Here is a 12,814-nt window from a genome sequence, read left to right on the forward strand (position 1 = left end):
GCGCCTGGGCAGGGAGCAGCGGCGCTACTCGCTGTGGGACTGCCTCTGGATCCTGGCCGCCGTGGCGGTGTACTTCGCGGACGTGGGCACGGACATCTGGCTCGCCGTGGACTACTACCTACGCGGTCAGCGCTGGTGGTTCGGACTCACGCTCTTCTTCGTGGTGCTCGGCTCGCTGTCGGTGCAAGTGTTCAGCTTCCGCTGGTTTGTGCACGATTTCAGCACCGAGGACAGCGCCACGTCTGCCGCCTCCGGCTGCGCTCAGCCAGGAGCGGATTGCAAGACCGTGGTCAGCGGAGGGTCTGCAGCCGGGGAAGGCGAGGCTCGTCCTTCCACGCCGCAAAGGCAAGCATCCAACGCCAGCAAGAGCAACATCGCCGCTGCCAATAGCGGTAGTAACAGCAGCGGGGCCACCCGGGCGGGCGGCAAACACAGGTCTGCTTCCTGCGCCTTCTGCATCTGGCTCCTGCAGTCACTCATCCACATCTTGCAGCTCGGGCAAATCTGGAGGTATCGTATCAGGGGTGGGGGCGAGTGAGAATTGCTACTGCTACTACATCCCCACTGCTTTGCTTTTGCACGAAAATCGTTCAGGGTTACTGTGGTCGTAACCCTAGTCACAGTTCTGTGTGTGTGTGTGTGTGTGTGTGTGTTTTAAACTGGAGCTTGCTTTTTAATTTTTTTTAAAATTAATCTCTGCTTCAGGTGAGAGGGAAATGAGAATGGCCAGAGAAAGTGGATCTGATCATCTTTCCTTCTTGCCTTCTCACTCCCTTGCTGGCCTTTTCTTTTTATATGCTACAACCTCCCTTCTCAGTTTTTAGTTATACTGTTTCTGTGAGTAGGAGAAGATCCCTGCCATACTTTCTAAAAATTCTTTCTTATTATGTAGAATTTAAGGTGTAGTGTTGCAATTTTTTTTACTTTTGTTCTCTGTGGGGAAAAATGACTAATTCTAGTTTGATGGAAATTATCATGGTTCAAAAGTACCTACAAATTAAGAACCACTGCTAGTGAGGTACTATAGTCAAAGTTAACTGTTGACTTAGATATGCAACATATGAATATATGAATATATATGTCTTTACATATTCATATATGGGTATATATATTCATATGTACAAATATGTGGTGCTTGTGTCTTCAGGCAAGAGTGAGCACACTTTAAGGGCCACAGACTTACTTACTTGGATAGTGCACCTTCTAATTATCTTGCAGTATCCCCAAATCTACTTGCTAATATAATAGAGCACCCTTGGAGGAGTGGCACATTGGGTAAACTTGAATGGTACTTGACATTTTCATTGGCTATTTTGCTACTTGTCATTTGGTTTACCAAGTCTTTTTATACGGATAGCACTTGCACTTACAAATGACAATCACTACATGGACTTAGAAATGTAATAAAACAATGTGCTCAGAAATATACTCCTTTGACTTTTATATGGTTTAGATGTTTTGGGAAGCACTGTTTAATATCACAAAAATTATATGCATGGAAGTATATAGATACTAATGTATGAGATCTTTCTTTCCTTCCTTCCTTCCTTCCTTCCTTCCTTCCTTCCTTCCTTCCTTCCTTCCCTTCTTTCTTTCTTTCTTTCTTTCTTTCTTTCTTTCTTTCTTTCTTTCTTTCTTTCTTTCTTTCTTTCTTTCTTTCTTTCTTTCTGTTGTGGGGCTTGAACCTTGGGCTTGGGTGCTGTTCCTGCACTCTTCAGCTCAAGGTGAGTGCTCTACCACTTGAGCCACAGTGCCCCTTCCCGTTTTCTAGTGGTTTATTGAAGATAAGAGTCTCATGGACTTTCCTGCCTGAGTTGGCTTTGAACCGTGATCCTCACATCTCAGCCTCCTGGGTAGCTAGGATTACAGGCGTGAGCCACCGGTGCCTGGCTGAGATATTTATTTTTAAAAAATGATTTAGTAAATATTGAATCTTCTTATCTAATATATGGAAAATTCATAGAAAGTACGTGGATTTGGGAATGTGTACTGCCACACCGGTATTCTTTTCACCATTTCACATTTTTTATGCTAAAGGGGATTAGAAGTCCTTGACTAGCTTACCTGGAAACAACTCAGAAAATTTGTGAACTAGAAATGCAAAGTTCCTTTGGATAAAGAAATAGTGTTCGTATTCAAAATGAGCAAGTGTGGTAATTTCACCACCTTTCTTGAGATGAGAGTTTGCAAAGCTAGATAAACATCATCCTATTGCCTATTTTTAAAGCAGAGAGATAGTTTCTGAGAAAGTGATCCATCACATGCAGTCAAACAAATTGATGTTGGAAACTTCCCTGTGACATTTTGAAATGTAGGTTAACTGTGGTAGCTCTGTTTCCCATGATGACTATTGGGAAGTCTTACAGCTTCATGCTCTTCTTCAATTATGATGAGGAATTGGAATGCTTGGCTTAATCCCTGAAATTATGCAGTGGCAAGGATGCTTAGGATTGCCATTTTTAAACTGCTAATAGGATGAGTGAAAGATACAATGCTATTTTTTTAACCTTTGCAAACTTTACTCACAATTTGGAAATCAGTTAGTTTAATCCCCTTTAATGTTTCTAGGTTTATGTCAATAATGCACATACTTCTAAGTTTAAAAAAAAATACACATTTCCCAAAGATTGATACTCTCTCAAAAATTCTGATAGCACATTCAGTGAACTGAAGAACTGATTTTAATTATAATGGTGTTTACTAGACCTTCTAAACCAAGCATTTTCCTGATTGGAAAATGATGCCTAATGTTATCAGAAATAATGTGTACAGCGTGAGATATGGGTGCATCTCCATGAACCCACAGTCACAAGATCAGTGAGCCTTACAGAAAAGCTATGGTGGGGGTTGGGGGGAAGGAATGGAAGGTGAGATTGAATGTGGAATGAAACCACAGGCTGTCAGATGAATGCATTAACTGACCCAACCCTTGAGGAAACACATGGTTCCTTTCATGTTAAGTATTTTTACAGAGTATTCTTTAGAGGCTTTGAAGTTTATTCTAATAACACAGAAACATCTGGGTAGAAGTGCTTATTACTGGGATGACTATCAGATGTTTATGAACATTCTCAAAATGATGTGTTTAATATGGAAATTTGAATTGTTATTGAATCTGTGGGATTCTGGTCAAGATATTTGGGTACTCCCAGTATAACCTGGTAGAATCCAGACCTGAGACTAGTCAGTCTCATTTTCTCTTTTGATAAAGCATGTTGTAGGTTTTAAAATTTTAACCTGATGCAGAAATTTGTAAAGGAATAAGAAATGTTATGAGAATCAACACTCAGATGCATCCTGATAGGTTCTATTTTCTGAGTGTTACACATTTGAATGAACATTGGTGTTGGATGTGTTTTTGATAATAAGCTGTGAAGTGACTCATCTTGGTTTACTGTATTAGACATAGTGCAGTATCTTAGACCACTGTGATTTCTTAAATTAGAAGCACCCTTTACCTCTTCTAGCTCTACTTTCCAATGCATTGTACAGAAATATGGCAGAGACACAGAGTACTGAGTGGTCCAAGACTCAGAGGTCATTATTCATGTTGTAACATGCTGCTTTCTGGGATCAATAAAATAGATTTTAGTTAGGTTAGTAACTGCTTGCTGTATTTCCATGAAATGCTAGTTATTTTAGGGATTCTAAAAGCTTTCTGTACATAAAAAATCTTTTGAAATAACATCAGAGTGTTTACTTGTTCAGAAATAAGCCATTTGAAATAGTGTGGACAAGATTTGCATGTACTGATACATGTACCACAAATGCAGCTGCTAAAAGCAGAGATACATATTTATTTTAATTAAAGTTTACTAATGGGAAATTAATGGCAGCTTTTAAAGTCACAGGAGGTGATGCTGGGAAAGAGCCAGTGAACTTTTGATACCAAGTTAAAAGAACAATGATGACTTTAAAGGAAGTGTGCCTGTAAATAAAGGAGAAAGCATGAGTCTTTATTTGATCCCATGATTCCAGAAATTACAGAGCACAGTTCACCCAATGAGAATCATATATACCTAATGAGAACAATTTTTAACCCTTATCCAGGGTTGGAGCATGTCTATCTGGGAAATCATTTGGTACATGATGATGTAGATATGTATGCTCTTAGTTGGTTGCCTACAGCCTGTCTGCCTGTCTTGATGACTTTGTATGGCTTGTGAAGGGTGTTATAAATATCCAAAAGATCCTTGGTAAAGAAAAGATTCCCCACTTCTGCCTGGTACCTGTAACCAGTTTTATCTTACTACCTTATTCTTTCAGAATTTATTTATTTTTGTTTTTTGTTTTCTTTCAGAATTTATGAAATTTACTTATAATTGTACGTGATTTTTTCCTATGTATATATGTACATATCTGGTTGTTTTCTATTAAATATGAGCACACCAGTCTCTTATAGCAGGACTTCTGAGAACCTTCAATAAGCTAATGTGAAATTGAGATGATGAGTTTTTAAGAAATTCCTATTAAATGTGCTTGTAGTGATGTGGCAGACAAAGAAACATTGATCTATGCCAATCTCAACCTTGTACAAACAACAATAATAATTTTATTTGGTGCCTTAAAAATGTACAAATGTTTTTACTTTGCTAAATTTTACAATAACTTAATAGGACATTGTAAGTTGGCAGTGGCGCTGTAGCTCAAAGTGGTAGAGTGCTCACCTTGAACTGAAGAGCTCAGGGATAGCACCCAGGCCCTGAGTTCAAGCCCCATGACCGATAAAAAACAGAAATTGTAAGTATTTCTATAAATGAGAAAAACTTACTCATAGAAGTTAAGAAACCACCCTATAGCTGAGTGACTCCAAGCAAGTTTCTTAACCTCTATGAGTAAGTTTTTCTGCTTAAAAATAAAAAACAGACATTGTCTTACCTTAAAGTTTGCATTCTTCCTGGCTTGCAAGCTACCTCCGTGTGCCAAAGAGAATATGGCAATAATGTATGGAACTAACTATTTGTCTTCCCTGTGTATGAACAGGTAAGAAAGAAAGCTTAAGGTTAAAGTGGTTAGGGAAACATTTCCCTTGATGAATATTCATTGCTGTTGTTTATTCAACCTATATCAAATATATACTACATTGGTGGTATGGTGTTTGTTCCTAATTATCCCAAGATGAGCAAATCGCACATCTTCAAGGAATCAACTGGCTAATAAGGAAGACAGAAATTGAACAGAAAATTTCCTTATGGAGATAAATACTGACAGAATAGTGAACTCAGAACATCTTGGTGGTTGAGCCATTTGAGAGACTGAACTTCATTATTAGATAGATAACTTTCCTCAGGAGCAGAGGGGATCTATATGAAGGTTTGAATAATGAGAGATAGTTGCCATCTGAGTGAAATACGGACCTGGCTTTCCAGCCTTGAGTATAGTGATACATAAAAACCAGGGGCTAGAAAAGAACAATGCATGTTTAGAGTTTTTGTTCAAATATGAGTGAGGGAAGAACCAACAAAGAAAGAGATGTAGATTTTATTTTGAAGGCAAAGAAGATTCTTTGAAGCATGGTAAGTGAGGAGGATGGACAAACTCGCTGAAATGTTGTCTTACTCAAAAGAATAATATGATGTTGAAAGTTTCAGAGGAAATGCCACTGTTTCCTGTGACTCAGTCACGTGTCTTCCAGCCAGACAAATGCATCGATGTCACAAGGCCTGGGTTTGGATGCTATTGTGGCAAATAAAGAGATCTGACCTGGTAGAGAGTCTTTACTCAGAAAAACAAATTGGTTGAATTCTTTAACTGTATCTCCACTAAAGTAAATTCATGGCAAAGGCTTTATTCACTCATTCATTCACCCATTCGTTTATTTTCTTGAGAATTTCCTTTAGATATGGTGGCTTCTTCTTCATAGAAATTTAGATGTTTGGATCTATATCAACATATTCCATGTTTCTGTAGTGTATTAAAATTTTCCAGAGACCTTGTTCTTCTTTTTACTTGATCTTCAGAGTCACTTCGGAGGTAGCACTTCCACTTTGCATGCGGGAAATGGAAGCAGAGAATTGTAAATGTCTTTCTTTTCAGTCATCTGGGTTTATAGAGGTTACAAGTTACAATTCTGTACTTCCACGCTGAGAACTTGGGAGAGTACTCTGATAAGGATTGAAGAATGTCATGTACAAGACACATTGGAATTTTGTGTGGACTCTTTCTGGAAAAATAAAAGGGACCTGATTGGGGATGTAGCTTACTGATAGATTCCTTGTGCAAGGCCCTTGTGTGAAGTTTGATTCCTTAACTCTCATCTCTACCCCCCTACTTTTCTTAAAGGATAGGACCTATAGAAAGAAAAGAGCTTTTAAGTACCAAATAAAAGGCATCTTCCCATCAGCTAAGATTTCTTGGAAGCAGCTAGTTCCCATCATTGGGGTTTATTGTCACAATCAGAAAACTGGAGGTGGAAATGGGGTAAAGATCTGTAACTATTAAACACAGAGAGGACTGCCCTAGAAGCTTTCCTCCAGACTCAAGATGTAGGACAGTTTCCATCCTGTCAGACTAACTTTGCTTTTTATGGATGAAAGAAGCAGAAGGCTTTTTTTAAATTCTGGAATATTGCAGTTATTTCATTTGAAAATCTATTCATTGGTTTATGAATCCAAGGTCTTCCCTGGAGCATCACAAATCCATATAATACCCTGAGTGCTAGGCTTGGTGTTTAAATCTCAGAGTTAGCTGATGGGTATAAATCTACAACCAAATCAGACAGCTCCCTGTGCATTGGCATGGGGTTCTCTATGAATTGTAATCATTCACATATAAATCTGGTGGATATATCCATGTGGTATCTTTACAGTAAGTAGTAGAAAAGTTATAAATTGTTTCCATCCAGTTGTACTATGAACTGTTTGCTTCACAAGTGTGAAACATTTCATATTTGCTATTCTCCCACAGAATTTCAGAGAATCTTAGCAGAGCATTGGATGTAAGATTTATACAAATGTATGTTTACTCTCAGTTTTAAATACTGTCCACAAGTCCTTGGGGCAATAGCATTGAAAAGTTTTCTGTGTCATTTACAAAATAAGTTCCTAAATGATTAGACATCCAAGCATTGCTACTGAATATTCCACAGGTTTTGCAGTTTGAACTATACACAAATCACTACATAATAGATATGTGCAGTGATTGCTTTTATACATACTTGGCCAATCTAATTCACTCATTTCTTTGACTGGCTTTAAAATGATAATTGGTACTCTAGCTGGACATATGAATGCAAGAATAGAGATTGAAACAGGTTTCTTATACATCATGAAATACAATGTTTTGTATGATATTGGTCACATGAAAGTATTTTTTAGGTGTGATTTATGAAATAGATCTGATATGTTGTGAGACTTTAACAGAAGATTATATCCAGCAATTCTCAGCAGCAAATATTCTCTTGAATGTCTCTGCATGATTCTAACCTGCCCAAGTAACCTCATGCCAGCTATCCTCCTAGGATCAGGTAGGAAAGCAATGGCCTGGGCCTCAGAAAGTTACTCTAGCAGTTGTGACTTTACATAGGTAAGAATACATATTCACAAAGTGAGTAAAGCCCAGGCATACCTGTTTCTTCTTTGGGGCATATTGCTAACTTACAGGTTTGTTACTACTTTGGGTTTCTCTTAGTATAGGGAGCCAGAAAAGATAAAGTGTTAGTAGAAAAAATGGAACAAATCACCCCAGCTCTGGTTAAGATTACTAATATTAGGGAAAGGGACTAAGTTCCATCAAGTTGTAGTCACCCTCTGCGCAAAACACATCCTGAAGCCCAGTTGTGCACTCCTGTTTGTGTTGACAGACTTATCAGACTGGGAAAGCTTTGGGGTAGGCATTTTTAATGTAATTCTTACCTATGCTTGAGTAATCTGAGAATACATTTATATATGGAATTATTGGGAGTATTTTTTCTGCCTTTGTCTCTCTGCTCAAAGTTTATAGCCTTTCTTATCACAAAACATAATTCTATACCCATCATATGCCCAGAGCTAACACTGATTTCTGATCGCAAGAGAAACCTACAGAAAGGTCCCCTGGACTATACAATTCATTTGTGGTGAAAATGTGAAAAAAAAAAGCTAAGGAAGGGCCAATATAGAAATAGACCTGTGGGTTTTTTTTTTGTCAGTTGTGGGCTTGTTGTGGGTGCTGTCTCTCAGATCTTCAGCTCAAGGATAACACTCTACCATTTGAGCCACAGCGCCACTTCCGGCTTTTCTGTTTATGTGGTGCTGAGGAATGGAACCTAGGGCCTCATGCATGCAAGGCAAGCACTCTACCACTGAGCCACCTTCCCAGCCCCTGTGCTCTTTCTTAATGCTGATATTGGAGGAAATGGTCATAGTTAGCCCCTGTGTTCTTTCTTAATGCTGATATTGGAGGAAATGGTCATAGTTAGGTTTGCAGTGAGAGGAAGTATTTAGAGAAAAATTTGTCCTTTGGAGAACTGGACTAAATGTAGTATCAGAAGAAATGCTTTGTCTTTCCTGTCTGTAGGATATAATTGCTCAAAAGAGTTTGTTTCACTTCCTTTCTAAAATTGTGGCTGTGCTCTTAACTAGAAATTCTTTTATTTGTCCAGTACTTACAGTAGATGTGCTAGGAAGTCAAAAACACACACATAAGTACTTAAAACTGATATTGGAAGTGTTGCATTAACCAGCTCTAAGACATATTCTGTATAGAGTTGGGAACCCTAAATTGCCACGTATGTGCCATATAATGTGCATTGTCCAGCTGGGGTGCTGCGATCCACACAGAAGAGCAAAGCTCCATAGGCTTTGGAAGCACAGTCCATTTTTATCAATGAGAGCCAGATTTGCTCTTAAATTAAAAGCTTGTCCTGAATTATACTGTCACTAATTTAATGTGCTGGAAATTGAATTTAAACTCGTCTGCAATGTTACTGTATCCAGCCTGTGCTGGCTAAAGGATAGGGCTGTGTTACATTCAGCTAGAAATGATGTTTGCATTAACCTTGCTTGGATGGGAATTACCTGGATCTTAAGAACTTAGAAATCTGTTGTGGGGATGAACAATTTTTCAGGCCCACATCAACATTTGAGATGTTTCAAGTATAAGGAATTTTAAGCATCTATTTTAAGATTTTCTGAAATATGTCAAAATCTTCTTTTCATCTTTGTGATTCAGCAGTAAGGCTGTTGAATCAGCTCCATTTCTTTTGTTTAATGTATACACATGCCATATTTCTCTGTCAGGGGATTCCTTTTGTACAAACAGAACAGTGGGCAGCAAGTAGGGTGAGTAGAGATTAGTCAAATAAAGAATCATGCCTGTGTGGAAGTGGGATCTACAATGGACGTGACTTGAAAAAGACTTGGGTGACTTTGATTTGACTTCTCAAGTACTCTGTGTTTAAGGGGAACAAAGGTTGCTTTTCTAAACCAACAATTGGAGAGATTTCATCCATGTACAAAATAGTCAGACTTCCTCTTTTATTGTTTCCGCTTAGGTATTTGTCATGAATAGAGGGATGAGTTTGAGACTCAATACTTTTCAGAGTTTCTTTTTTCTTTCCTTCTTTTCTTTTCTTTTCTTTTTTTTGTGTCAGCGTCAGTAATCAAAGCAAGATGGCAGTGTCATAGTAACTGTACTAAATGACCTCCTGTTAATGCCTGTCATTAGTTCATGGTGTAGTCACTGGGTCATTGTAACTCTACTAAAAAGGAAATTGTTTCTCAGAGAGACGAGGAAAGGATTTATACAGGCTTCTTTTGTTTTATTGGACTAAATAACAGTAATTTTTTTTTAAATTTAGGTCAATTCCAGAAGACTTCCCCAAATAAGCTGAATTACTTGGAGCTGTTATGATTCATGAATTAGGAAGAAGGTCCTGTAGGGCCTTGTGTTTCCAGTAAGGGTGGTAGTCATAAATCAAAGTCCAGGACATCTAGAGAGCAAATGATGGAGCATCATGTTTTATATTATACACCCTGAAAGGAGGTTGCTGTAAAAAATATATGAAAAAAAATGTGCTCATGATGTTTACTAAGTAGGAAAGGAGGCACATTATATGTGTGCCTTCACAAAGGTGCAGTACAGGAGGACCAGTAGCCTTGCTATGCACATTGAGCCCTACAGACCCCTAACATTAAGGGTTCTTAGGAGTTTCTTAGAAATGCTGACTCACACCACACCTCTATCTAAACAAAGATCCTGAGTGCTTAGTCTATATGTTGAGTTTGAAAAGCATGGGAGCTCCAGAGAAGGAACTTTTCAGCTCCAGTGGTCATGAGAGGCTAATTGGAGCTAGACATATGGGTGATCTAGACATCATAATTGTCTTTCACAGCAAAGTAAGCTTGACTAGCATGAGAGGGAGAGGTTTTGCTTAAAATTAACAGTGGTAAGTTTGCATGAAACGTGTGCATGTATACACACACACACAAAGACACACACACACACACACACACATATTGTCTTTTCTGTCTTCTAGGGGTTTCTGTTGAGCCCTGAGTCTTGTACTTCATTGTCTTGCTTGCCCTGCTGAAGCTCTCCCAGTTGAGTTACACTGCCAGTGCTGCTTTTTAGATGGCTAGTTTTAAATATGGAATCTAAGCATGATCATCTTTAAAATCTTCCAAGTAGCTGGGATAAAAAGTGAGCCACCAGTGCAATGCTCAGACGTTTCCTTATAGACAAAACTTTAAGCAAAAATGTAAACTCTTTACTAGTAAAGAAAGAGAAGCAGTTAAATTTTTTTTAAAAGAAAATATGTGGTTTTGTGTTCAAAAGTGATCTCTAGGAAAAGATTCAGCAATCTGAATGCCCTACTCTTACAACTTTGTATGGGGCCAAAGCCTTATGTCAGTGCAGACTCTTGGGATAGAGACATCAGCCTAGACCAGAGGTGGTGAGAGAAGGGTCCAGGCCTTGGTTATGGGGGGTGGAAGATGCTAAAGGAAGCATGGGCTGCAGAGTGACTAGACACTGGGAATAGTCTGAAGAGCTCACAGCAAGACAGGATGATTGCTGCCTTTGCTTAGAGAAAGAAGTAGGCTGCTGTGGCATTCTTACTCATAGTTTTTTGAATAAGAAGCTGTCATGTGGGTGAACAAAAGCTATGATAATCCCTGAGTAGAGCGGGTACAGAGGGAGAGAAGATTTCTGGGCATTACTTAGCCTCTATTTTATGTTTGATAGACCAAAGGAGGCCTCTGGGTCTACATGGAAATAGAAGGCTCAGGTAGGAAGAGAAGACAACTGAACTAAGACTGTAGACCTGAAAGATTAGTAGACTGTTAATATAAAATAATATGCAAAGATTTCTAATGAACACTTATCCAGGTAATTCCCCACCAGCAAGGCATAGATGTACTATGAGGAGAAATACAGTGATGATTCAGCTTGGTTTCCTGCTTTGCCTTAGGTTTTCTTAAGTGAGAAATACAACATTCAACAATGTGACAAAATAAAGCACTTTATTTATGTATTTATGTATTTTATTTATTTATTTGTGTGCTGGTCCTGGGTCTTGAACTCAGGGTGTGGATGCTGTCCCAAAGCTCTTTTTGATCAAGGCTACCACTCTACCACTTGAGCCTGAGTTCCACTTTTATCTTTTTGGTAGTTAATTGGAAATTAGCATCTCATGGACTTTCCTGACTGAACTGGCTTTGAACCGTAATCCTCAGATCTCAGGATTACAGTCATGAGCTACAAGGGCCCAACCCTAGTATATATATTTTAAAATAAAACAATCACGAAAATGCTGCCTGATAAAATGTCCCTTTGCTCAGACATATGTATTCAGATTTCTGTTTTCCATTAGCAAGAGAGAGAAGGCTGGCCTTCTGCAAAAGTTTCTTCTGCAAGCACTGGTCTCTTGGCTTTTTGTCCATGCTGGGTTGCTCCACTGTTGCTTTTGTAGCCAGTTTCCTGCCCCTTCCAAGTGCTAGAATATGATCATTCCATTCATTCAGTGTTCCTATGGACAGTTACTAAGGGAATTTTTCATGGTTTGTTTTATCAATGGTTTTGGCCAACCTGCCTGGCTCTAGACTTGTGTGGCTCTGTTAACATGTATTCTGAGTGTCAGTTACTGGAGGGATTTTGAGGAGTTAGTATGGGTAAAAAGAAAAATAGCTATATCCTTAATCATTTTACATTGATTACATAGTAAACTGCTAATGTTTTAAATAGATCAAGTGAAATAAAATACATCATTAAAATTAATCTCACCTGTTGATTCTTACTTCCTATTTATCTTTTTTATCCTTTTAAAGTTTCTGAGGATTGAACCTAGGGCTTAAAAATGCTAAAAGTACCCATGCTCTATCAGTGAACTATGCCACTGGCCCTATGTGTACTTCTTTTTAAAATGTGCCTAGAAGAAAATTAGATTATGTGCCTTCCATTCTGTAAGCTTGGCCAGTGCTTGGCTTGATAAAGTCAGAGTCTGAGGAATGAGAAGGAAGTCCAAAGTGAAGTGTTTCAAACATCTAGATAGGAATTTTCTAGAATTTACCAGGGGAAAGACAGTTAAATCACTGTAGATAGTGGTTGCCTGCTGATATTAACATACTTCTATATGATTATAGCTCATTGTCATCTTTACCTTGTTTAAAGCCTATTGACAAGCTGCCATGCTGTGCTTCTTTGATGGTATAATGAATAACATTTAAAGAGGATAGGAAGGACTAAATATTTAGGTGTCATTGTAGCTTGCTTTGCATACGTGCTCAAGTTAAATCAGCCACTCTTCACAAAACTGGAAATTCTCTTCAGAAGAATCACCCAGGTAGAGATTTTTCTGTATAGGTAGGACATGTTGTTAAGAGTGTCTATGCCAGGC

The 12,814-nt window shown here is 38.5% G+C and overlaps 1 protein-coding gene across 1 annotated transcript in view; it reads left to right on the plus strand.

The window, feature by feature from the left end:
* Xkr4 (XK, Kell blood group complex subunit-related family, member 4) overlaps positions 1 to 12,814 on the plus strand; it is a 441,035-nt gene that overhangs the window by 2,696 nt on the left and 425,525 nt on the right. The window contains exon 4 of the mRNA XM_013009246.1: positions 1 to 510. Within this exon, the coding sequence (XP_012864700.1) occupies positions 1 to 510 (510 nt within the window). The remainder of the gene's footprint in view (positions 511 to 12,814) is intronic.

The sequence above is a fragment of the Dipodomys ordii genome, unplaced genomic scaffold, assembly GCF_000151885.1.
Source record: "Dipodomys ordii isolate 6190 unplaced genomic scaffold, Dord_2.0 Scaffold9, whole genome shotgun sequence".
NCBI lineage: Eukaryota > Metazoa > Chordata > Mammalia > Rodentia > Heteromyidae > Dipodomys > Dipodomys ordii.